The sequence below is a fragment of the Periplaneta americana genome, chromosome 16 (genome assembly GCF_040183065.1).
Source record: "Periplaneta americana isolate PAMFEO1 chromosome 16, P.americana_PAMFEO1_priV1, whole genome shotgun sequence".
NCBI lineage: Eukaryota > Metazoa > Arthropoda > Insecta > Blattodea > Blattidae > Periplaneta > Periplaneta americana.
In genome coordinates, this window is record NC_091132.1 from 161217442 (window position 1) to 161245410 (window position 27969).

The 27969-nt window shown below is 35.3% G+C and overlaps 1 protein-coding gene and 1 long non-coding RNA gene across 2 annotated transcripts; one reads left to right on the forward strand and one right to left on the reverse strand.

Moving 5' to 3' along the window:
- The first annotated feature begins 584 nt into the window (after nt 1-584).
- On the forward strand, nt 585-26343 carry LOC138691633 (zinc finger protein 235-like). The gene is made up of 5 exons (XM_069813804.1): nt 585-718; nt 4385-4570; nt 16568-16705; nt 17498-17571; nt 21568-26343. Exons 1-5 carry the CDS (start codon nt 680-682, stop codon nt 22607-22609), a joined length of 1479 nt encoding a protein of 492 aa, XP_069669905.1. The 5' UTR covers nt 585-679; the 3' UTR covers nt 22610-26343.
- Nucleotides 12507-13927, reverse strand: LOC138691630 (uncharacterized). Its single transcript, XR_011329930.1, has 2 exons — nt 13612-13927; nt 12507-13497 (listed from the first exon to the last, which is right to left on the reverse strand). It is a non-coding gene; the product is annotated as an uncharacterized lncRNA (long non-coding RNA).
- Nucleotides 26344-27969: the final 1626 nt, after the last annotated feature.

Here is a 27969-nt window from a genome sequence, read left to right on the forward strand (position 1 = left end):
GTCTACTTCATTTCTAAGTTTGCTTGTTTATTTTCGAAATTCCAATTGCATTAAATAAATCCTAGCCTCTTAACTGCCTAGGGTCTCTGTGTCTCTTATTTCCAGGCTTCTTTGGAAAAATAAAGTAGTCCATATGTCACTTCTTTTTTTACTCAGTCTTACGTACGGTACAGCTGTATGCTTCACTGTATTTCAACATTACAACGGCAAAATTAAAGTAATATAATTAAAATATTGTCGGTTTCTTGGTAAAAGTGACCAAGTCCAAAATGCAAGATTGTTGGGAAAAGCCATTTAAAGGTTTAATGACCATCCAAGGTTAACTGTACTTGTTTAGATGTTAGTAATTAGTTATTTTGAAGGTAAATGTGGTATATTATTAGTGTTTAATATAAAATTATGTCAGAAATTCATAAAGATTGGAAAGCCTCCAATATGAGTTCGGCACTTTTACCACCATTTCCCATGCGCGTTACAAGGAGAGAAAGGTACGCCTCAGGTGTGCCAATAGTATGGTTGGGACACCACGTTTTTCCAGCATTTCTCTACAAGTATTGTGTGTCCAGTTTATAAAGTGAGCTCATTGGTGACTATTGAAGCGTGCTCGTTGCATAAACCCGTCTGTCACGGTCCGTTTGATCCACATGTTTGGCCTTACTGTTTTGAATCATAGCCTGGAATGGATTACAAAATAGAAGAGAATGAGGCTTCATCAGAGGTAAATAGAAAAGCTTTACTGTGTATCTTGTTTGTGTGTTTATCGAACAGTGGAGAAAAGCATACATTTCACACTTTATAATCAATTGAATAAATTCCTTGCTGTTGCTGTGATTTATATGGCGTCATGAATTGGTCTGGCTTTATGAAGTGTGCGTTGATTCTACTCCTCTCATGGGAAGATCCTTTCACACGAAGTTCATCTAGTGTCTATGACCGCTGCATCATGATCGATTAATAGAGAGCTACAATAATTGGTTGAACGAGGATTGAGCGTATTCTCTTCCTGCACTTCCAGCCATCTTACATGTCATACCAACATAACTTACGAGGCATTACGAACGTTCCGCGCTAGTTTGCAATATTGCAGCGGGATGGTTACGCGGGTATTTAAAATGTATAAATTCATAGCTATCGATATAACATAACGAATGTTTCGCGCTAGTTTCTAATGTTCGAGCGGGAATTCGTAGTTGTGGAAATGGCTGCAGTAGGTGATCGTATTAATATTAGAAAGCTGAGCATTATTAATAGTGAAAATGAAGCGCAACAGTGGTGCCGGGAGAAAGGTCTGCTTCCCGCAAATATGGAGTGTCCACTTTGTGGGGAGTTTTCGTACTCCCAAACAATAAGGGAGTGCGATGAGACGAATGTACCAGATGTAGCGGAGTCAACGATCACGGATTGGTTTTCATACTTGAGGGAAGTGTGTAGAGGTAAGAAAATGAACTGTTATGGCAGATTGGGTTAATTTAGGATTTTACTGACAGGTTAGGTTAGTTTAGGATTTTACTGACAGGTTAGCTTAGGATAGATAACGATGAAAGAGTAATGGAACGTATCGTATGATGACGCAGAATATCTGCATGGAAATATCATATGTACTTCGGTACATTGAAATAATATTAGGATAGATAAGGTTAGTGTAGGATTTTATTGACAGGTTAGGTTAGCTTAGGTTTTTATGGTGCGTTACGTAATTATTTGTGACAGGTTAGGTTAGTTTAGGATTTTAGTGATAGGTTAGGTTAGTTTAGGATTTTAGTGACAGGTTAGGTTAGTTTAGGATTTTAGTGATAGGTTAGGTTAGTTTAGGATTTTAGTGACAGGTTAGGTTAGTTTAGGATTTAAGTGACATATTAGGTTAGTTTAGACTTTTATAATGCATTGCATAATTATCTGTGACAGGTTAGGTTAGTTTAGGGTTTTGGTTAGGTTAGGTTAATTTAGGGTTTTTGTTAGGTTAGGTTAGGTTAGATAAGGTTAGTGTAGGATTTTAGTGACAGGTTACGTTATCTTAGGTTTTTATGATGCGTTACGTATTAGGTTAGTTTAGGATTTAGTGACAGGTAGGTTAGTTTAGGATTTTAGTGACAGGTTAGGTTAGTTTAGGATTTTAGTGACAGGTTAGGTTAGTTTAGACTTTTATGATACGAAGCATAATTATCTGTGACAGGTTAGGTTAGTTTAGGGTTTAGGTTAGGTTAGGTTAGTTTTGGATTTTGGTTAGGTTAGGTTAGGTTGGGTTAGAATTTTGGTTAGGTTAGGTTAGGTTAGTTTAGGGCTTTGGTTAGGTTAGGTTAGGTTAGTTTAGGGTTTTAGGTTAGGTTAGGTTAGTTTAGGGTTTTGATTAGGTTAGGTTAGGTTAGTTTAGGATTTTGGTTAGGTTAGGTTAGTTTAGGGTTTTGGTTAGGATAGGTTAGGTGAGGTTATGTTAGGGTTTTCTTTAGGTTAGGTTAGTTTAGATTAGGTTACGATTTTGGTTAGGTTAGTTTAGGGTTTTGGTTAGGTTAGGTTAGTTTAGGATTTTGGTTAGGTTAGTTTAGGGTTTTAGTTAGGTTTATGTTAGGTTAGGTTAGAAATTTGGTTAGGTTAGGTTAGTTTAGGATTTTGGTTGGGTTAGGTTAGTTTAGGGTTTAGGATAGGTTAGGTGAGGTTGGTTAGGGTTTTCTTTAGATTAGGTTAGGTTGCGATTTTGGTTAGGTTAGGTTAGTTTAGGGTTTTGGTTAGGTTAGGTTAGTTTAGGGTTTTGGTTAGGTTAGTTTAGGGTTTTAGTTAGGTTTGTTTATGTTAGGTTAGGTTAGAAATTTGGTTAGGTTAAGTTAGTTTAGGGTTTTGGTTAGGTTAGGTTTGTTTAGGGTTTAGATTAAGTTAGGTTATTTTAGGTTTTTGTTATGTGTTAGATAGTTTTAGCTTTTTTATGCTTTGTGTAGGCAAATCTGTGGCAGGTTAGGTTGGGTTTGTTTAGGATTTTGTTGAGAAGTTGGGTTAGGTTAGTTTAGGCTTTTGTTATGCTTTGCATATACGAAACTGTGCAATGTTGGGTTAGGATAGTTTAGGTTTTATTGACAGGTTAGGTTAGTTTTGGAGTTTAGTGAAATAGGTTAGGTTAGTTTAGACTTTTATGATGCGTTAGGTTAGGTTAGTTTAGGTTTTTGTAGGCTTTTATTTGCTATAAGTGTTATTTTCTTTCAGACAATGTGGATCGCCGTTAGAAGAACGAACCTAGAATTGGAGGGCCGAATCATATAGTAGAAATTGATGAATGCAAGATTGGACGTAGGAAATTTTAGGCTGGTGGTCGTATTGTGGAGGGTTCTCGGGTTTTGGGCATGATAGATCGTGAGACGAAGGAAGTGCGATTGGAGATTTGTCCGAATAATAAGAGGGACAAAGATACTTTTCTTGGTGTTATTCGGAAACATGTCGCCGCTCAAACCACAATAATGACGGACTGCTGGAAGGGATATGAAGGCCTGGATGTTAACAATTTCCGTCATTTGACTGTGAATCAGAGCCTCAACTTTATTGATCCGGAAAGCGGTGCATGCACGAATTTGATCGAAAACGCAAGCGATTGAGTGTGGCTGTCGTGAAGTAGTGATTTTTTGTTTTTTACGTTGGCAGTTGAAGGACGTCATTGTGTATCATAATGGCGGGCTTCGAAAGAAAGTTCAGTTGTGAAATTTATGTGTTTATTGTAGTAATATATGCTCCAGCGGAGTGTTTTTCAGTGCGTATTGAATTAATAGCAGTTCAGCGTTCTTCACATTACATCGTATCGTGTGTTTCATGTGACTAAAATCGTTTCACTGACTAGAAAACAGAACGTTTGCACTCACATTACGTTGGACGTTTCATTTCACAGGTAATTTGCCACATATCTCTACAGTTATTTTACTTGTAACAATTACCAATAGAATGCTTAAGTTTTAAAATGCATCTCCACAAAAAATTCCATCAAATTCGCTTTATAATTCGAACATTTTGTATTGCAAAATCGTCGGAATCCGCTCAATCCTCGTTTCACCGAAACTTAGTTGAACATAGGATATCATGTGAGAGAGCTTTTGTTTTGCGTTATTATTTCTAAGATATAATTGTATTCAGGCCAAGTGCTTTTTGATGTCCTACAACAGTCATATTTTCTAACGCACTTGATCAGTGTACATGCTACCACTTATTGAATAGTGAAACTTTAACTTTAATTAAATATGTGGGAAGGCTTAAAACTACATTGATTTGAGATCTGCTTCTGTTACTGACGTGCACATTATGATTCACGTTAGCAATGACTGTCAAGTACAACCAGCTTGGCGGCTGTAACTCTTCAAGTCATCTTCATAATAACTAATAAAATTATTCACGATGTTTTTCTGTCCTGTAGGAAAGGAATTTATCTCATCTGCAAATGACGGACATGAAGACAGAATGCGTGGACCAGAGTTACGATATCAAATCAGAGATAAAGGTTGAAGACACCGCACCAGAGCCTATTAGCTTTCCTGTTGTGAAAACTGAAGATGATGTATGTGGTTCTCTACCAATATACACATATATCAGTAACGCATTTGTAAGTATGTCAGAGCTATTACCAGTCTAGATCGTATTACATATTTGAACTTTTCCATAACTTTTACAACTTAAACTGTAGGGATTCATTTTAAAATTGAAATAATAATAATAATAATAATAATAATAATAATAATAATAATAATAATAATAATAATGAAACATTTATTTCTGCTATTGAAAACAGAATTATCTCATATACACAGAGACAATTGTGCCTAGGAACAGACTTCTTTTTAAGTTAGCATTTTTTTTTTATTATCTTGTTCCTGATCTAATAATTACTTTGATAAACACTGAAGAATGGGTTTAAACCACTGCCTGCTGGATCGCATCTTATCGTTGCTAACAATACCGGCTCAATCAGCTCTTATGTGCGTGTAATGAAAAAAGTTATTTTGCCTCTATGTGGCAAAGTATCCAAAGAGACAAGGGGTTGGGGAAACGATGGCCCAGAATGTTCGAATGCTTCATACCGTAAGGGTGAATCCTAACCATTTTTCCCCCTTTACTACGAACGATAGTGGATTGGGGTGATTTTCTAGTTTGCAGGTTGAATTTTCTTTCGCCAACTTCGTTTCCAATTTCGATACTGACAGATACTACAAATGGTAGTGATTTTGTAACTCATATGTTGGCAACACGGAGAAATATCGACAATAGGTTTGTTCGCACAGCAGTTCCAAACTGGTTTGAACGATTCCGGTCATGCGCACATGGATTTTGCTGTTCGCACAGCGCAAACTTCAAACTCAAACTGTTTCTGACTAATAGTCACACGTTCGTACAGCACATCAGACTGATTTCAAATCGATTCCTAACAGGCAGAATTGATTTGCGAATCAAGTGCAAACTAATCTCAAATCATAGATGACGCATGCGCATCAAGATAGTTTTGCCATTGTTTTCTACAAAGCTCGTTGGTTTTCTTCATGTTATTTACAACATAACCTATACGAATACATAACCTATACGAACATGCCCTAAATAAATAATAAATTGTATTTTAGTACTGTTGTTTCGTATAATTGCCATTTTTCAGGAAGGTAATACTATAGATAAGCGTCCGTATTATTTTAAAACTTTACAGCATAATTTATAAGCGTACTATTATTTTTTATTCAATAACTGTAACATTTAATTGTCTGGATACGTAATGTAAAGCTGTTTATATTTAATTTATAAAATATATATCATAGGCGAAGTTAATGTTTCTATTTTAGTTCATTTTTAAAACAACACCCACAATTTGTGATTATGATGAGTATACTCTTGATACAGATTAATTGTAATAAAATTATGTTCCGGAAGTGTTTTTAAAGAGAAGTTAATTTAGGCCTATAATTGTTATTTCAGATGTCCCATTCAAGCACTTCTAGTGACAACGATATGGAATATATATCCAGTGGGGATGAGTTAGGTCTGCTGGAATTATTTGAGGAAAGAGACAGGCCTAAAAATGAAAATTATTTTGAACATACTATACCTAGGTACAATGACAGCGAATTTGTTGAGCATTTTCGTGTAAGTCGCCATGTAGCAGAGAGTGTCTCACAACAATTTGAAATATCACAATATTTTCATTACCAATCAGGACGGCATGGAAAGTTGGGCTCATTCCAGCAAATTATTATATTTTTGTGGTTTGCTGGTCATCAGACATCTTCATTCAGAGATGTTGCTGATCGATTCGATATCTCTATAAGCAGTCTCTTCAAAATTATCAGGAAAATTACGTATTTTCTAAGCAACCTGTCACAACATATAATTTCTTGGCCCACTCCAGCAGAAAAAAATGAAATAGAAAGGAACTTCAGAGAGAATGGTTTTCCTGGAGTTATTGGTGTTATTGATGGGAGCCATATCAAAATTGACAAGCCCTCCAATGACCCGGATTCTTATTTAAATAGGAAACATTTCCATTCTATACAACTGCAAGTTGTATGTGACCATCAGAGAAGAATCAGGGACATATTCGTAGGTTTTCCTGGGTCTGTCCACGACAGTAGGGTCTTCAGAGTATCACCACTGGCAAACACCCTACAAGAAAAATGTCAGGATCATTACATTCTGGGAGACAGCGTCTACCCATGCTTAAGGAATCTACTGACACCTTTTGCAGACAGAGGACAATTAACTAGAAGACAGAGAAATTTCAATACAAAATTATCCAAATCCAGATATGTAGTCGAACATTGTTTTGGTCTCTTGAAACAGAAGTTTAGGCAACTGTACGATATAAAATTAAGAAGTATACCAGATGTAGTTCACTTTATTAGAGCCTGTTGTGTGCTTCACAATATGGCACTAACTGATGATTTTCATCTTCAGGATCCTGATCATGAAAATGACCATGGACATGAACAGGAACATGAAGGAGAAAATTATGCTGAGGATGATGACGATGATGGCAACAGAAATGACAGAAACGGAATTGAAATGAGAAATTATGTTGCTAATATTTTGCCTTTGTAAATTATGGCTATTGTATCGCTACAATGCAGTGAATGATTAAGGTTATATTTTGACAAAATTAACTTAAACTAAGATGTTAAAAAAGCATTTTCACAAATAATTACTTAAACTTTCACTTCCTGTGTCCATTAGATATACCTAAATTAATACAATTAACTACAATAGTCAGTACTGATCTAATTCTTGCTAGATTACAAGAAGGTTGTTCTGTTGTTTGCAATACTGTGTTTCTGAAGCGATTATTTGCCATTAAGCTAGGCTTACCCTTTGATGACCAATTTGGCTTCTGTGTTGGACATATATATGATTGTTGGTAAGCTATCCAAGTATGTTTACCTAACATGTGTGTCTTTACACGGTTTTAGTTTGTATAAACTGTCTTCATTAACCAAATCTGGCTTTCAGGTAGTAGCTCCCTGTAAAGCAGGTTTGAATAATTTCAAGGAAAAATTGTTCCGGGGCCAGGTATCGATCCCGGGACCTTCGCTTAGCGCTTACCGACTGAGCTACCCCAGGAACTATACACGACACCGTCAGTCGGTAGAGCATTCGTGTGCTAAGCGAAGGGTCCCAGGATCGACCCGGTCCCGGAACAATTTTTCCTTGAAATTATTCAAACCTGTCTTCATTAAATTAATTTTGTGTAAATGCAGGTCATAGGGACTAGGTTAGTCCATCAATTTTTTCCATGCCTCCCATTCATAATATAATATAATTTAGTAAGTTCATCCCATAATCCACTGCTGTGGGTAATGTCTGACTGTGAAATGGGTGGGCCCAAATCCTGGTTGGGGTTTTTCCAAGGTTTTCCCTCAACAAAATGAAGCAAAATTGCTGGGTAACTTTCGCAGTTGGACCTTGTATTCATTTTGGCATAATTAATTCATATGTCATCATCATCATCATCATTACATGGGTTAAGTTCACGGTGCAGCATGCTGTATACCTACAAGAGCATGGCCATTCAGCAACAAAGTCATCTACAGAACAGGAGTGGTAAGCACAATAAGCCTCAGGATGCAATGTAAGCCTTCGAGCCTCTTCTCCACAGAAAAAAAAGGTTCATCTCATATTTCATATTCAGTGTCTATTAATTAATTGTATTGACCTCCAAGATTGCTGTTCTCTAAATTAAGTTTTTTTACTTGTATGACAATTACTTCAGTTTTTGTAAGGTGGGTGCATAATGATTAGAATACAATTCAAAGTATTTTTGGCAAAGTGTGAGGTTGTTTTTGAAACAGAAGTTTGCAATGTGACATCTTATTTGAAACGAGGAGTATCATTCACCTCAGGACAGTGAGCAGGATTAGTTAAATTTAAATTCCAATTCAGTACGATAAACGCTCCAGGACTGGACACGAACTTGTGCTACCATTCTTGTAAATGAGAATGGATTTACCACATCTTAAATAGGGTGGAAAATGGCCCATTGAAGCATATAGGTAGCAATATAAGAGATGGTTTTGTAAACAGTAGGGGAGAGTCAGGTAGTATCGGACAGTGCGTTTCTTTCATCTACCACCATATGGTAGTACCTGAATGACATGGTTACGTTTCTCTATGCGACATCACAGAAACGTAACCATGTCAATCAGGTACTATCATCGTGTGGTAGATGAAAGAAACGCACTGTCCGATACTACCCGACTCTCCCCTAACAATTTTGATACCCTTGCAAGCGTTAAATACTTCAATATCTTTCACTATTATATTCTCTAATTTAAAATTTTCATCTATAAGTAGAAGAAGACATTATGTGCCGAACAATTTTTCTACGCTGAAAATAATAATAGAACTAAGCAAATTCTAAGTTAAATTTATTTTTCCTTCGCTCGACAATTTTACTAGTTTTCTTGGGATTATTACATCTTTTGTAAGTCATTCCATCAAGATTATTTTTTTCTTTTTTGTCATTGTAATATTTAAGATAGCATCCTTTAAAAAGGTGCAATAACCATGTACAAACATAGGCCTATTATTATTAGGGAGGTCCAAAAATGTTAGTAATTCAAACTTGTGTTCCCATACCTGAAGGTGAGAGTCTTCATACATGTCTGCTGATGGGCAAGTCTTTTGGACAGTACTAAACTGTGAGACAGAGTCTCCTTTTTGGTATGACTGAATAAATTTTCTCCATTCTTAATGTTAAGAGGTTTCGTACAGTAGCGGTTGCACTTTTTACAAAATATTAAATAACTTCACTACAACTTAATGTATTCTCTTTAAATTTTGCACACTTATTCTACATGATTTTAGCTTCAATTTCATATATAATGTATCGAAAAATGTAATTATCGGGACAATGGGTCTAAAATTGGGACATGCTTGTACTTACATCCTGCGCTAAAAGAACCTCCTGCATATGTCACACCCTCCTTGTCAACATGCTGAGTGTGTTCTACCATTCTTAATCTTCTCCTAGTCCTTCAGGCCTCCAATGTCGATTCTCGTGCCCTTATGTCTGCTGATTTAAACCGTTAGGTATAGCGAGAACTTAATTTTTTTGTGAAATATTGTATTTTCACACCTAATTCATTGAGTATTGCAATCTTACTATTGTCTCCATCATCGAAGGTGAACACTGCTTCACACACAGCGATTTTGAATACTTTCATGCCACAATAACTAATTTTTGGACATGGAGGTACTGTGAGGTTATACCATGCCCCTTTCTCTTGCCTTGTCAATGCATAACCACAGAAAAAAAAAAAAATATTGACGCTAATAATTGAAATTTATATCTGAAAATTTGGAAATACATACAGAAAAGTATACTCTATCGATTGAGACAATAAAAAAATTTTCAAATTTTTAACGATTCTTATTGTATAAGCTTCACTAGTGACGAAAATAAATATTCTACATTCTTAATGTTGAAGCATTGTCTTAATAACAAGTTTTCAGTTGTGAAAACTTTCGTAATCTTTTATTCATATCCCCATTTCAGTTATTAAACTGCAACTTTACAGGTATTTGTTAGAAAAAAATTTTCTTCAGATAAACTGTACAGGTAGCTCTATCCAAGATCACTATTTTCTGTATTCTACTGTAGGTACATTTTGATTTAGAAAAAGGATTCGTTTATCTATCCTTTCTGTTGCATACTAATGACTGATTTTATAAATAAGTTATATATATTAATATACTGGTATCACTACTCTAGTTTAATTATTTAATTTCTTTATACAAGTTTATTTGTTTCATTTTGTAGCAGTGTGAATATTGATCAGGAAGTGCATTAAACATTTTGTTACAGTTAGTGTTAGAATGTTATATTGCACATTAATCTTATACATATTTATTTATTTTATTTCTTCCTGTAACCACTACAGGTTGCCATTGATAAAGAGTACCATGATACAATAAATAGAGTAAATGCCTTGAGGCTTAGTGATACATTGTTGTTAGAGTGAAAAATTAACTAAAAGATTGAATATATTGTAGTATATAGTATTACAATAAAAATGATTATGTACAGAAGTTAAGAACAACAGGAGAGAAATGTGAGCAATATTAATGAATTGAGATATTAAGTTGTAGAAATTCAAGAGTCTACTATGGTACTCATACGTACAAATCAATAATAATAGTAGAAGTATCAGAATTTATAAGCACTGTAAGAGTGACTATTATCTTCCTACTTGTTCATAGCCTAAATATAACTGTCTTTGCATGGTAAGAAAAGTGATCATACAAACTAACAAGGAGGCACAGCAAATTACAAATCATTTGGAAACTCAATTTTGTATTCCAAATACTTCTTTAAAATCTCATTTCTTTCGCTAAGCAACTCGTTTTGATATTGTCTTGCTTTAGCCTTCTCCTTTTCAACTTCCAACATTTCCTGAATTTTATTTTGTCTTGTTTTAGCCTTCTCCTTTTCAAATTCCAACCTTTCCCTTTGTATTTTTAAGAATTCAGTGTAGTAGTCCTTCCTGTCCTTCCTCATAAGCTCCAGTGTAGAGTTTGTTTGAGTCTTTCTTCTTTTAGGCCTACTTTGTGTTACATTTGCTTCAGAATTATTATCAATAGGCCTATCATTACTGGTAGAAGGAATGGAAGTTGACTGTTCCTGAGCAATGTCCAACTGCTCAGAAATTTCAAATGAAATTGGCATTTCCTGTACAGTATCTGTTGCTAATAGCAATTCAGGATGAATATTCCTCTTATTGACATAAATCTCATCAAACTGTTCTTGGTACTCAAAATTTTTTCTTCCCCTTCCAGTCTTTTTGTTGTTGTCCACAACTTTTTTGTAATTCCTTTCCAATACCCTCCATCTATTTTCGCAGTGCCCTGCAGTAAAATTTGTTCTATGAATTTCGTTTATTTTCACAGCTAATATTTCCCACATCCTTTTCATGTTCCTTACTTCTAATGATCCAACTTTCTTCCTGTACATTTTGTAACAATCTATTAATGATTTTGTAGCATTATCTGACCAGTATATATGCTGAACTATCTCTGTTGGTTGTTGCATAACCAAAAATTCTTGCAACTCTGTACATAAAGAAATAGATTAAAGCATGTTATCACATATGAATTATTTTATTTTTGAAAATATGGTAAATTTCCAATCAGGGGATTGTGAAGGACGTGTAAGTCGCGATTTTGAGAGTGAAGAAATTACCAAAAAGTGCTGTTTTTTTCATGAATAGACATTTGAAGAACAAAGATTGTAAAAAATAAAAATATAAACGATAAACTTATCTGAAAAAGTTGAAATAATGCATGAAACCTGGTGATGCAGATAGCATAAAAACCCGGGAAACAGGTGACGAATGAGTTGGAGGTTTGAATGTTGGTTTAGAGGAATTAACGTAACATAAATCAGTGAAAAATGTAGCAAAATATTGATTAGTAACAATGACAACGAAAGGCGAGCAAAACAGTAGGTATTTGGGTGACAAGTCCTTCACAATAGTCCTCCAATTGTTTTTTGCTCACTAAAATCACGTGTTTAGCACTAAACAAATCACAAAAGGCAGTGAAAAGAAATTAAAACAGTGCCTCTTTCAGTGTAGTTCTTCCGGAGAATTAACAAATATATTTTTAGAACACTATCATTAATATATCTTTCTTACCTTCCATTTTTATGGCGTATTGAGAAATTTGAAGTTACTGAACAAATTTTAACCTTTACTGCTTTGAAATGGGCGCGATCTTCCCTCCACTTCAACACCACCTATACAGTAAATCAACTACTTACGTGGTGTCATCAAAAGTAGACTATCGTATTTTTTGTCTGGCGAAATTGTAGAAAATCGTTCGAATGCAAACAATATTGAACATGTAACATTTTAAAATATAGAAAATCATGAGCAACGATAAAAAGTAGGCCTAATAATTTCTGGTTCATAATTTGAATTGCACCTACAAATATTCTGTTGACAGCTGCTTCAATTAGTTGCATAGGAATATTTATGAGGAAAAATGGAAATTGAATAAACTACTTCAAGTAATTTTATATAATATATATTATTATGCACTGTATTATAATTAGTTGAACCATTTTGAGACAAAAATATTTACATAAACTGACATAATGAATATCATACACTGTATGTTTACAAAGTGGACAATACAACAAGAAAAGCTAAAAAAACAATGTACCGTATTGCTTTTACCCAATTCCATTGTAATGAACAATTTACTGCTAACATTTTCAATAAATAAATTCAGTAACTGAAGTTAGAAGTCAATAATTTACAAATTACAAGACCTAGCGGTATATTTATATTATTATTATTATTATTATCAAACTTACATACTATTTCAAATAGTCCTGTTTCTTTGAAACTCGGGCATAGTTCTGGCATTTTTTAAATCATTTCCTTTCTTTGTGTAATTATTCATTAGTATAGGCCATTACCTGTTGCTCCAAAGATTCCTGCTGTGAGGTTATGTAGGCCTATACTAGTGAGATGTAAAACTGTCTCCCATGAATACCTATATCACTTGGCACAATCCTTTTACACAAAGAAATGAAAACAAGACACACGTACCATATCCAAAACTGTAATTTCCTTGTTGGCAGTATTTCCAAGTTTTGAATTAGAGATAAAAATTATTTTCTGAACACTATTATTTCACTGACTTTCACAGGGAGAGCAATCTTGTCTAGTAAACGTACTCCCTATAAATACAAGTTATATCTGGACGTAACAATTCACTTCAAGAAAAGGCTCTTCATTAAACAAAACGGCACAGACGTGGTTACAGTCACTTAACAAGCAAATATTAGGCCTACTATTAATTTGCCTTTCATTTCCTGAGAACTTTAAAAACACTTTAATTTTATTACATGAATTAAGCATCTTCAGGTTTTCTTCTAATGACATATTGCTTTATTCTCCAATTGAAGCTGTCGATCCTTGGGAAGCTCACGAGCAACTGCTTGAGTCCTGGACATATATTTTGGGCACCCCGGCATTTAAGATGGTACAGCATCTTAAAATAAAAGAATAATAATTGTATAAAACTGCCATAAAGAATAACAGAGTATAAGTTTAATTAGAGACATGTCCAATTAATGTTCATGTTACATTTATATAACATACTCACTTTCTGAAGTTTTGGACATGATAATGGTACTCTTTTAAACGTCTTTCTGTCTTTGGCCGTACATTGATACAGTTCTTTCAGTATTTTGGGAGTCTCGTATCTTTTGCTAGGAAGTGGAGTTCACACACGTATAAATTAGATAAGTAAATCTGGTTTGTGTAAGCTGCCGAAATCAAATATTTTCGCGAATGTGGTTAGAATCATTCAGAATACACTTGAAATAAGATAAAGAAAAATAAAATTAAAAAAGTTAAATATTACACACAGTCAACATAAAGCCTTACTAGTGAATATTTAGTAAGGGTGAAATGTTCCGTTTATACCTCAAACACTTCATTTTCAAATATTCGTCTTTCGGAAATGGAAATACATGGAGTTTGTAGTTACTATCAGTACACAATACTTAAACAGTATATTGGCTTCGTAATTCAGAATAACTGACAATGTCTTTACGGAGCATAAAAACTCTGTCATAAAATACAAAGCAACCGACATAGGTTAAAGTTTATACGATTTCTTGATAAATTCTTGGTGTTGGACAGCTGTTTACATTATTTCTGCCTTGATATTGCTGTTGTAAGTTCAAACACTTATCTAGGCGGCAGTGATTCCAACCAGTTTGAAATGCGTTCGTACAGCTGAAACCACGGATGGGTTTGAAATTGGTTTTCAAACCGATCATGCGCATTAGGTGAAGATGAGACAGTTTGAAAACAGTTCTCAAACCATCACAAACTTGCTGTGCGAACAAACCTAATATTTGTCGCTACTAGAGTGCCATGAAATAAAAATTGTACTGGATTTCTGAGCCGGTTACTGGAAGCTAGTGAAATTTGAACATATTAATAATTAATTAATATGAGTATTTATATTAAATACATAATTTAATAGTTATTTTGTGTATTCCGTATTGGTTACAATTCAAGACTATGGTCATGTAAGTTTTCGGAATTAATACTAATAATTTCATGTGGTCAAACAAAATAAATTTTTAGGTTAGGTCTTGGCAGTCAATTCTTTAGTCAAACCAATGAATTTCGTATTGCCAGACAAAATAATTGACATGTTGATCCCTTTTCCCGTATAATTTTCTTATGAAAATATGTTGCGAATTATTGAATTATTTAGAATTACCTTCCAACATAAAGTGCGGTAAGGTAATAATTCATTTAGTACATAGTATCGTGTGATATCTGGTAACTGTTGGCATCACTGACAAGACGGCAATATTTGTTGTTCAGGAACTGTTATTATGTGACACTCACTATTAAGCAATTGTGTAATTTCATAGAAGATGGGCACTTGGTTGAATGTAGTAAGCATTACCAACTTTTTTTTACTTCATAGTTAAATTTTAGTGACTTTTATATGTTAGTTCTAGGTTTTTATACTAGGTGTCGCCGTGATTTTCTTTTAATTTGATTGGTTATAGTTGTCATTTGTTCTAGAATTTTGAATGGATAATGACGGTGTCAGTTGTTCTTGGTTGTTTGACGTGAGTGGTGTTATGTCGTGTCTGATGGCTAAAGCTACTGAAAGTTTGTCATTTTATGATTTTCTTTCGATTTGATTGGTAATAGTCGTCACTTTTTCTAGAATTTTCATTAATTTTGAATGGACAATGACGTTGACAGTTGTTCTTGGTTGTTTGACGTGAGTGGTGGTTATATTATGTCTGATGGCTGAAACTGTTGAAAGTTTGTCATTTTATGATATTGTGAAAGATGATGTGTGAACTTAGAACAAAGTATTAAATTTTGTGTCGATTTTGGTTTAGTTCTTTCGCTGTTGAATAAGAATTGTGTTGAATGTTGAGGAGAAAACTGTTTTTTTTTATATGGTTTAAAGGAATTATTTACTGAATATTCTGTATAAGTTAAGGTGTAATAAGTGTTCGAAGAGAATTTCATTTAGTGTAAACACATGATTTATTTATGCGAAGTTGACTGTACGACAAAGTGTTGGTTTAGTTCTTTGTTGCCTGCATAGTTTGTTTAAATTGCCTTAAAGCCTGTGTCATATACTTGAAGTGAAGTGGTTGTCGTTGATGACTTCAATGAGAATTGACGTCAATGAGAAAAGAATTTTATTTGATAAGGTGATGAATTATGATTTGTTTTGTGTTTCAGTGATTTTTGGGGGTAAAGTGCGGACGAAAACTGCCAGAAAATTACTGCCAACTATGAAGTTCGAATGCCACCAAACGCCAAAAAAATCAAATGTGAAAAATTAATTACATTTTAATTTTTTAGGAGGGCTTTTTCCTCTTTAAAAATATAGATATATATTTGATTTTTCATTGTTTTTGTGATGATTGGTGACATTTGAACTTCATAGTTGGCATAACGTTTTTGTAGTTTTCGTCAGCCATGTTGGATTTTGCCCGTCTTCTAGGAAATTACCAGCAATTGTATTCCATTTGATTTAGAGTCTAGCTCGGCGGAAAAGAAGGCCTACTGGCCTTAGCACTGTAATTGAGGCCACTCCGGTGGGTCAGTCGGCTAGGTTGTTGTCTGCCAATCCCGACTTGCGCTCGGTCACGGGTTCGATTCACGCTTGTGTTGATTCCCTGGTTAGGTTTTTCCGAGGTTTTCCCGAACCATTATATGAATGGTACGTAATCTGTGGCGAATCCTCGGCCTCATGTCGCCGAATAACATCTTGCTATCACCAATCCCATCGATGCTAAATAATCTAGTGGATGTTGCAGCGTCGTTAAATAAATCAAGTAAAAACTCTTAATTTATTGAAACTACACTTGAAAAATGTTTTTTTTAATGGATTATGCACATTTTGATATGAATCCTGATCCTATTCGTCATAGTGTAAGGCACGTGCTATAGGTTGTGATCATGCTGAGGCATATGAACACATAGGGAGCAGCTTATAACAATATAGGTCGTGTTCTAACATCCTGTGATAAATTGTTCATCTAAGATAACTCTGTGTACCGCAGGAACGAAATCTTGGGGATCAGCATGTGACTAGTATAAAGGAGGAATATGAGGACCAGACCCAAGATCTCACATTTGAGATAAAATTTGAAGAAGATCCGGTGCCAAATTCGTTCCCAGTGTTGAAACATGAACCTGGGGTGAGTGCAGAACAAGGAATGCACTGTGTTCTTTCAGTGTTTATCTTGTATTTTGTTTCTCTTCTCAACGTCTTTTGCAACATTTGCCTTTTTTTCCATTGATCATATTAACATCCCTCAATTTGTTGACTCATAAATAATAAAATTCAGTCCGCTCCTGTGGAGTAACGGTCAGCGCGTCTGGTCTCGAAACCAGGTGGCGCGGGTTCGAATCCCGGTCGGGGAAAGTTACCTGGTTGAGGTTTTTTTCCTGGGTTTTCCCTCAACCCAAAACGATCAAATGCTGGGTAACTTTTTGTGCTGGACTCTGGACTCATTTCACCTGCATTGTCACTTTCATGTCATTCAGACGCTAAATATCCTGACATGTTGATACAGCGTCGTAAAATAATCCAATTTAAAAAAATAAAATAAAATTCATTTAAATTTGAAAATGTTATATTCAGTATTTTATTGCTTACAGATATACCTCATTGATTAGTATTTTATAGTATTTCATTTCTTCCTAAAAACCTCGAAATTCCCCTCCTGCTTTTTAACAACAGATTGTATGAATGTGCCACAGCATTTTAAACTACTGGTACACCTTTAGTGTGCCACACGTTGAAACACGCCGTTCTACAACGAAAAGCTGTGCGCCATGAAATATCTTCCCCTAGATTTGTCTTTTATTGGCTAAAATTCTACTAGGTCTATTGCGACTTAAATGTAGTTGTTTGGCATCTATAATCAATGTGCTGTTGTTAATGTAAAATGAGCTATCTTTTTGTTTTATTTGCTCTGTATTTGTAGGAAGTGCACTGTGACTTCAATGAGGATCCAAGGGTGGAATTGACGGCAGAAGACAACGGGGTTTTCGCCGAAAGGTGAGTGTGGTGTGCTAGTCTTCACGTAGAGAGTTGATTGTGTTTGAAGTGTCCGTTAGCTTGACTGTCCAGAAGCAGCTTCAGAAGAACTGTCTGTCTGAATCATCCAGCAATAATCAGTCATCACATTCACACTGCACTTCGATTTATGTCTGGTTTCCATAAGTACTGTTCAAACCTTTCTTCATATATTTCATTAAAAGTCCTTAAATTTTCAACAAAATAATTTAGATGGACAAGCATACACTCATATTGCAGCCTAGGGAATTGAAACTCTTCAACTGAATTTCTACAGTTTCTTTATAATTGAAGTCTTTGTAATTCCCAAGGAAATTATATACTGCCAAATTGAGTTCATTCGAAGAGTTTTTCTGTGATCTGCTCATCACGTTTAGGAAGCCATTATGTAATATTAATTTGCGTGTTTTACTTATTTATTCATTTATTTATCTGATTGATCGTTCGTTCATGCATCGTGGTGCAGTTAAGGGCATCGGTCTTTCACTTTCACACAACCAGAATTACAACTACAATGATACATACAGTGGTTCTTCAACAATGTTTCACCAGGTTCTGATTTCTTTCTGTTTGGCCACGGTTTCTCATTCCACTGCGTAGACCTAGCCCTTCTATCCCTCTCACACAAGAAACTTTTTGGTGTTGTTTTTAATGCAGAGTTCCTAGCAATAATGCCATTAACTCCCGTGCTGTCCAGTGTTTCGCACACATACTGAGTTTAGAATAGTGATTTCACGAAATGAGCATAGCAACTTATGATTTTCAAGTTACAAGATAGCTGCATGCTTCTCTGTAAAAGACTGCATGTCTACTCAACTCTCAAGCACGAAAGTTTTACTGTAAGTGAAGTATTGTAGTTGTAGTGACATCACAATCATATAAAAGAAACAATTTATATTATTAGTACCTGAGATACGTCATGCACAATAATAATGAGCAGTTAAAAACTGTAATGAATTTAGAAAAATTCTACAGAAGACAGACAAGTAAGACACGGACATTATTTAAAAATGGAAATATGTGTGATATAAAATTGAAGCATTCAGCCGAACAACGGTCTATGTTACAATTTAAAAAAATCGAGATTTTAATGGTATAATGCTCTGTATAGTCTTACACAGCTGTCACAAAAATTGTTTTCCAATATCTTTATCAGAGGCGCTTCTACACGAGTTACAACCATGAATGTCTTGGTTGGAACAACAGTCTATGTCACTAGTAACTTCTAGCGTATCGAGCTGTTTACATCATATTGGGAGTTACTGTATGGGAGTTTGTTCTCTTTACGAATACTGGGTACTTGAAATCTGTGTATCAGGTATCGGTTGATCTATCACGTAAAATGGACGACGGAAAGACAGTGATGATTTCTACGGTAGATATTGACCAGCTAAATAAATCTAAATGAATGAAAAGGATCCAGCCAAATTAATATTAGTAAGTGGAAAATGTGTCGCCAAAATCGGCCTGGTGGGCGTAGTTGGTACAGAAGTTGCCTTCAATCCCCGAGGTTGCGGGTTCGATCCCGGGCCAGGTCGATGGCATTTAAGTGTGCTTACATGCAACAGGCTGATGTCCCTATTTTTACTGGCATGTAAAAGAACTCTGCGGGACACTGTCGACGGTGATATAACCTCGGAAGATGCGAGCGTCGTTAAATAAAACAATTTTTTTTTTTGTGTGTGACATAAAAGTCTCTGAGACAAAGTGGTGTTGAGTATACAAGGAAGACAAAGTCGCAAGATACTGGGAAAGATCCCCAAACTAATGGAATTTCCTCTCTGTTATTTTGCAGTATTTTATTACTTGTATTTTAATTTACATTTTACCTAGTGTTAGTCTCGCCATCTGTTGGGATGGATACTGAATATTCGGGACAGGGATTCAAATTCCATCTCCTAACAGTTTCCCAACTGTCGTATTTCATCATCATCATCCTTCACGAATTAGGCCTCTGTAGACCTGTTTCGGCCCCATCTAGCAGTAACTGTCGTATTTAATTTTCTTTATTCTTATTGTTACAACTTTCATTAATTTAATGGTGTCCCTAGAGTGCAATACTGCAGTTATTTTCTATTATCGCTGCTATTATTTGATCAATATTGTATGTTTATTCATAATATGATATTGAGTATAAATTTAATAAATTACATGGTGTTAATTCATATTAATATATAACATTTAAAACTCTATGTCATAATCGAATTGTTCATACTTTAACCTTTTTATTGATTTAGTTTGTTTCGTAATATTGTGACTGTATAAAACTGTTTATTGTCTGTATTCCCCAGTAGCATTTTTGTGGAGTTAAATCTATTGTTAAACTTCTGCGATGTGTAATATGTCCATCAGTAACATACATTCGTGTACCTTGCTTAGTGTACAAAATATATTCATGGAATAACAATCTATGTTCCCGTTGAATAGTAAATTTATGAGCGGAATTACGATGTAACATATTTGTTTCTCTTGCACAGTTGGCACATTGTAACATAGACCATTATGCAGCCCAATGCTTCAGTTATGATTTTATGACTATTTTTTTTATAAATTAACAGTACTTCATGTTAAATCATATATTACATTCTTCTAGAGCGAAAATAATATGTATTGTAGTTTAATTATATCGTCATGAAACACTGGAAGAAAGACCAATATACTGGTACGTAAATACATGCACAAACAGAACAACAAAGAAAATTATTTATTACCTAAGCTTTTATTTCATTAATTATATGTTGCAAATGCAATGTGTACTTACGATGTTGAAACACATTTTCCTGTATTACAGGAGTTCATTCTTATTACTTGAAGCACTTACTGCAGAAGCTTCAGATTTAACTATTATTTTTAAGTAGAATATTCTCTATACCAGGTAATATTACGTTAGCAGCTGCAGTCCTTAAAACTGGACATAATTTATTATCTGTCAGTTGACTCTTAACTTAAGATATGTTAAGTTTCATGGAAGGGAAGAACGATTACAAATATACGTACTGTCGAACATTGATATTATTTCCAAAACAAATTGTTACGTTATTATTTAAAATAAGAATTAAAAATTGAAGTAATTGAGGATATTGTGATGAAACCTTCAATGCTCTTTATTCTTTAGCATGAGGTCGAATAATGTATTGCATTAAATTTGTACTTCCCTATGACATCTAGCATAAGACTGCAAGTAGGAGAAGGATATCAGGGGTGGTAAGGTTTGAACACGTGGTGTCCTGGAACGAAATTGAAGAACAGCATGCAATAGAACTGATAACATCGCTGGTTTAGAGGAAAGTGCTGGACATCGCTGTAAATGATTCTAATGTACTTCTTCCTAAAGACTGCATACTGGACAAAATGGCGAAGAAATAATTCCAATTTACTTCAAATGTTTGTAGGTAGTGCTATTGATAGTAGTTCTACACAAAATATAAAAAGGAATGGAATTGTTACTAGTTAACATTCGCAAGACAATAAATACCAAGTTAGGGATAATACCAATCAGATTTTCTCATGATGACGCTTACTGCGAAATGGAATCAGCAATGTTCCACTGCAATTTTCTCTAATTTCAAAGTGACAAAATTAGAAACTGTAAAGATTTTAGACATCACAAGAATAAAAGATTGAAACGGTTATAGCACATGTGTAATCTCGAATTTCGGAACAATCGAATAAAATAGCATGCTCGAGTCGAAAAAGAGTAAAGCAAAGTCAGGTGACGGGACAGAGAGGCTCATTAAAAATGAAAGCTAACTGAGAGTTGACTAACGTAGTGTAATCCTTATGAAATTTATTGCACAGATGAAGTCCAAATTCTTTAGTCAGGTTTGATACTTACGCCATTACTCTTAATTTCATTATGAGCATGTATCTCTAATCGTAATGTACCTCCTCATGAAATAGCTTTGTTCTGATTTGAATATTCAATAATGGAATGTATACTTGTGACTATTTTATAGACTGATAGTATATTTACTTCAGGATTGCAGCTAGGAATGAGAGGACTGAATCAACAGAATTGGCTAGTCTTGCTCTTGAAGGGAACGAGATTCCTAAGAAGACGGGTTCCTCGGGGAAACCTGTGCGAACTCGTGAAGATGAGAAGCAATTGGAATTACAATTGCCTAAAATATGTGCCTCGACTGCAAAAAATCTAATCTGTCATTCATCTATAGATGTAGACAAGAAAACTTTCAAATGCGAAGTTTGTGCTCAATGTTTTTCAAGCTCGAAAAGTCTAAAAACTCATGAAAGGCGGCACAGCTGGGAGAAACGTTTCAAGTGTGATGTTTGTGGCAGGTGTTTCTTGGAGTCGGGTGGTTTAAAAAGCCATATACGCGTGCATACAGGAGAGAGGCCTTTCAATTGTAAATTCTGTGGTAAGTGCTTTTCACAGCTGCATAATGTAAAAACTCATCAACGTCTGCATACTGGCGACAAACCTTTCAAATGTGATGTTTGTGGGAAGTGTTTTTCGCGGTCCAGTGTCCTAAAACGTCATAAACATGTCCACTCTGCCGAGAAACCTTTCAAATGTGATGTTTGTGGTAAGCGTTTCTCGCACTCGGGTGGCCTTAAAGGCCACGAATGTGTGCACTCTGGCGAGAAACCTTTTAAATGTGATGTTTGTGGTCAGTCTTTCTCGCAGTTGGGTAACCTAAAATCCCATAAGCGTGTGCACTCTGCCGAGAAACCTTTTAAGTGTGAAGTATGTAGTAAATGTTTTCCGCGGTCGAGTGCCTTCAAACGCCATCAACGTGCCCACTCTGGCGAGAAACCTTTCAAATGTGATGTTTGTGGTAAGTGTTTCTCGGAATCGAGATGTCTTAAAGGCCATGAACGTGTGCATTCTGGCGAGAAACCTTTCAATTGTGTTTGTGGTAAGTCTTTCTCGCAGTTGGGTAACCTAAAATCCCATGCACGTGTGCACTCTGGCGAGAAACCGTTCAAATGTGATTTTTGTGGTAAATTTTTCTCGCAGTCTGCTCGTCTAAAAATGCATAAACGTCTGCATACTGGGTAGAAACGTTTCAAATATGGTGTTTGTGGTAAAGCTTTCTATGTGTCAAGTAGCCTAAAGGTACATCTGCGCCGGCACACAGGCGAGAAACCTTTCAAATGTTATGTTTGTGGTACATGTTTCCCTAAGAGGAGACACATTAGTAAGATATCCTTGAAATGCAATGTTGATTTTGTGTGATTTTTTTTATGTGTTGTAGTCTTAAAAGCCGTCAACTCTCGCACACAGCCGAGAAACCTTGGAAATGTTACGGCCGGCAATTGTTTCGCTGGTGCGGTTAGTTTAAGTATTTATGTACTACAATCTATTGGTAAGAACCTTGCGTAATATGATTTTTGTGGTAAATGTTTTTGGCGGTCGGGTACTCTTAAAAGCCATTAACAACTATAGGCAAGGAACCTTTCATGTCTGATAGGCCTATTTGTAAAAACGTGTTTTTTGTTTTTTTTTTTAAATATTTTTTCAAATATACTGATGAAAATGTTTGGTAATCCGATGTTTTGTGCAATGTGTGTTTTCTTTGTCCTGTAAGATAAAACTGTTAGGTCCACAATAAACCAGGAAAGAAAACAACGAGAACAGAAATATTGTTAAACTACATTGTGCAAAGAACGTGAAAGTTCATTTACTCTTTTCTCATAAATCTATTTTCTCGTATATATTGCAGGAAAGGTGCATACTCATCCATCGTGTCTAACTAACTCAGAAATTGTGTAGAATCACTTTGAGTATTATGCTGCATGTATCTAACCAGATTACTACTAGAATTGACTTCGTATGAAATTCTGTGTAAACATTTTGTATTAGTTTAACCTGTGTTTGAAGAACTCTTTTCAGAACATGGGAGGACTGGCAGTAAGAGGAATAAGAATAAAGTTCATGAGATTTGCTGATATGGCATTGTTAGCAGAAGAGGAGATGTTACTAAGGGATGTCAGCGTATAGATAATTATACAGTATGGACACTTCGTGTCGGTACCTTTGATGTAGCAGGACTGATTTCAATGGCTTCAAACCAGTTTGAGCGTGAAATTATCCTTTCTTCCAGGATTTGTCACTGACATCGCACCAGCTAGCATTCGACACATCAGAAATATAACACATACAATTAATACATCTAGGTACATTATGCACTGAAATAAAATAAATTGGAGCGATGAAATAATAAATCCGTCATTAACTGTAATATGTAGACACTAGAGTTCCTTTACAATGAGAGTTGATACGTTGACCCGAACAACAATTAAAATACGAAATAATTTGTTGGTGCTGAAAATGGAAAATCCGGATTGATTTATAAGAATATTGTGGTTTGAGTAGAGTATTTTGTAGCTATTTCTGTAATAACTTTGTAAAAGAAATTTGAAGGCAACTTACATAAAGAAGCTTAAAATAATGCAGATTTGTTCCTAAACAATTTTGTTTACTATTTATTTACTTACCCTTAGTTAAGAAAGTGTTTGTGTAGTAAACTTTACTTTGAGAGATTGGCATATTTAATGGGTGCGCATACTAAACTTACTCAGTGGTAACTGATAAGTGTCCCGTATTTTTTTGCAATATGTCTGGGTACCCTAGAGGAAGGGGAAAAGGATAAGGTTGGGTCACTCGCTGAGAATAAACTGGCTACTGTAAGGAATGGTGAATGAAGTAGAGTTTGGGGCGGAAGAATATATCAGGTGATAGAATACATTAAGATATACGGATCATAGCAAGAGAGAAAAAAGTGGGCAGTACATGGGAAAGTTTAGAGAAACCTGGTTTTGCAGTGAAATACCTGTCCTTGTTTAGTACACTATATTAATTAATGACCCTTTGCTTACGTCAGCAAGCTCCTATTCATGAAAGAACACCATTGTTCAATTATGCACATTGTCGTTTCCGTTAATGGTTTATTGTGTGTCATAGAACGCATTTGTATGCGGTGTACTTGTCAAAATGTTAACCCGAATCTGCCTAGAGGTACCGTATGGTACCACAGGTACATACAGTAGTTTCCAGTCACTGTGTTGGCAACAATGATTATTTTCACTATTTCTCATTGTTTAATTTACTCACTGCCATCCCAGTTCTTGTTAGGAAAATAATATTTTGAAGTTATTTGGCTTGGTGTGCGTAGTGGCGTTCGGTAATTATACACATTTTCTTGAATCACTCAATTTTAGTATCTGTTTGAAGTAAATATTTGAATACATTCAATTAGAATTATAATTTTGAATAAATTCTGATTTCATATATTGGAAAAGGCTTATAGTAAAGCATTCAATTCATGTTTTCACTATTAATATATGAACTGCCAAATATATATGACGTAGAGTTAGTCTGGTACAGTATGGTACTACTAGGCAGATGCCGTAGCATTTTGTAAGGAATCGATTTTTTCTCTTTATAGCATTCATATTGATAATTTATTATGGTTCCTGGGACATAGCACTTACTGAAGCTGTAAGAATCATAGAGGATGACAGTATAATAATCTAAGTACTATCTATATTGAACCACGAGACGCCACAGTGAATTCTGATGAAGATTATAGAGAGGAAGGTACAGGCGGTTTACCTGATAATCTCTTTGGAAATCAATTTTATTACGGTGAAAGGCATATGATTTATCTAACTGTGATGAAGATAGTGATGTGACAAATATAGAATGTTAGAAGAAATAAGAAAACACAAAAAAAACTTTTACTTTGAAGAATCGAAAAAGGTTTGAATCTAAGAATGAAGATGAGATGAGGACAAGTAGTTCAATTCTGTGCTCACAAAATACAGAAAGAAAGCGTAATCAAGAAGGAAACAAACTCACACGAAAACCAACTTCATAGATACATGATGAACATCTCCCTTCTAACAGTAGCATTTTTCCTGTAGTTGACTACACATTTTATAGAGGAATAGCCTACGGAATTATTTGAAGTATTCTTTGACTGTAATGTTATTGATTTTCTTTTGTAACAGAAAACCAGTGTTATGCTTTATTTTTAAATGTACACGGTTTACAAATAACAGGTGAAGAAATGAAATCCTTAATCGGAATTCTTCTCTTCAATGGCTATAGTTTTGTACCTGGCAGAAGATGCTACTAGTAAAATGCTCTGGACACGCAATGTATTAGTTTACAATTGCATGTGGTGAGATCGATTTCAAATATCGTGCGATTTGTCCATTATGCTGATAATACCAAATTTTAGATCGGCAAGACAAAATGTGAAAACTCCGACCTCTGATAAATCTGATGAAGGAGAGATTTATGAAAAATTACATTCTGGCATAATGTATGAATTTTGATGAATGTATGATTCCCTATAGACGTCATCCTGCAAACATTTCATCAGGGGAAAGGTTCCGCTTCAATTGTGGTGCCTAAACATTGCTTATGGGCATATCTGATATCTTTTGAAATATGCCAAGGGAAGAGTGTAAGTGCAAATGATCACTTTGAATTTGATTATGGAAAATGTGCAACACCTCTCGTTGATATGCTCAACAACTTACCACATGATATAAAGAGCCAACCCTTCCGACTGTACGCACTTTGATAACCTGCGAGGACTGGCTGGCCAACTGGCTGGCTGTCCTCATATACTCACACAATGCATTACGAGTGAAGTGGGACTCTATGTAAAATGTTTTGAAAAATGATATGTAAAATCTTAGGAAGTGCAACTAAAACAAGGAGCATTGAGGTGCAAACCCTTGCTATTTGTAAAAGCTAGCTCCAGTGCCCTGTTATTATCATACAAGAAATAAAATAATAAAAGATAGTGAATGATATAGTGAAGTTTTTCTGTCATTCCAATAAATAAGACTTAAAATGATGAAATCTGAAGAAAAGAAATTTTGCACCCGTATCTGCCTAGCGTTACCGTATGGTACCACCCCTTAGCTTTGAAAGTAGATGATTTTAAACAAAATTGAGTTTAATTCCATAATAAGGACGTAAGTTTGAACAAATGTTGAAGGAATTACAAAAATTGCCACATGTCAGAAAACCAGGCAGATTAGGGTTAATAAAGTAACCATAAGTTTATATATTTATGATGTTATTTCCTATTTGTATTCTTTCATAACCATTTATGCTTTGTGCTATAAGACTACGAACTACACTGCACGAAACAGTAAGAGGAACACTTGTAATGAATTGAATAAGTTATTGTTTTTCGAAGCTGTGATGCTGAAAATTGGATAATATGTAATTTGGAACATTAATTTAATCTAGGGATACAAATTTTAAAATTCCATGGCCTAAATACAGAGTAATTACCTTAAATAACAAATATGGAGAAAAATTTGATTGTGGACGTCACTAACAACTTCTAATTGGTAAGCTTTCTGACGTTGCCATAGTGACGAAAGATGATTACTCCCTTGGTCATTAAAGTCTCTGACAAAATGAGGCATTTAAATGAGTTTGAAGTATATCAAGCTCTACTTCTTTTACGACAAGGTCAATCACTGAGACAAATGGCTAGAGAGCTTGAGGTTTCTCCTTCCGTGGTGTCCAGGTTACGTTACAGGCACAGAGAGACAAGTCAGTATTGTAGAAGACCTGGCCAGGACTGTAAATGTAAAACAAGCCTCAGGACGACAGATACATTGTCCTATCAGCTCTTCGACAGAGTAAAATAACTGCAAGAGATCTGCAGAATGACCTCTATATGGATTCCGGAATCCGGGTTTCAGACCAAACGGTAAGGAACAGATTAAGGAAAAACAATATTCTTCCAAAAAAGCCTGTTAAAAACAGCGTTTGACAAATGAGCATCACGTAGCAAGACTTACGTTTGCTGAAAACCGTGCGGATTGGCAGTCTGAGCTCTTCTCGGATGAATCCAGGTATCGTCTTACACGTTGTGATGGTCGTTTATGGGTGTGGGGACGGCCAGGAGAAAGATTTTCTGTAAGAGTTGTACAGGAAATGGATAAATTCGGTGGAAATTCCATAATGGTATAGGCCGGAAATATGTACAACAATCGTATGGACCTCGTAATTGTTCCCCAGTGACTAAATGCAGTCTGGTACATCGAGGACGTTCTGGAAGAGCATCTAGTACCTGCTGCCATTGGAGTAGGCCCTGGATTTCTGTTTCTTCAGGATAATGCCAGGGCACATTCTGCTGCTGTCACCAGGGATTTCCTAAGAGAATGAAATTGAGGTAATGGAGTGGCCAGCGATCAGCCCAGATCTCAACCCTATTGAACACTTGTGGAATCTTCTGGATACGAAAGTCAAGAACCAACATCAAGCTCGACTAACCCTGCAGGAACTTGGAGATGCCTTAAAGGAGGAATGGGAGAATATTTCCCAAGAATCTCACAGAGACCATGCCACGAAGGTGCCAAGCTGTCATCCAATGTCTTAGA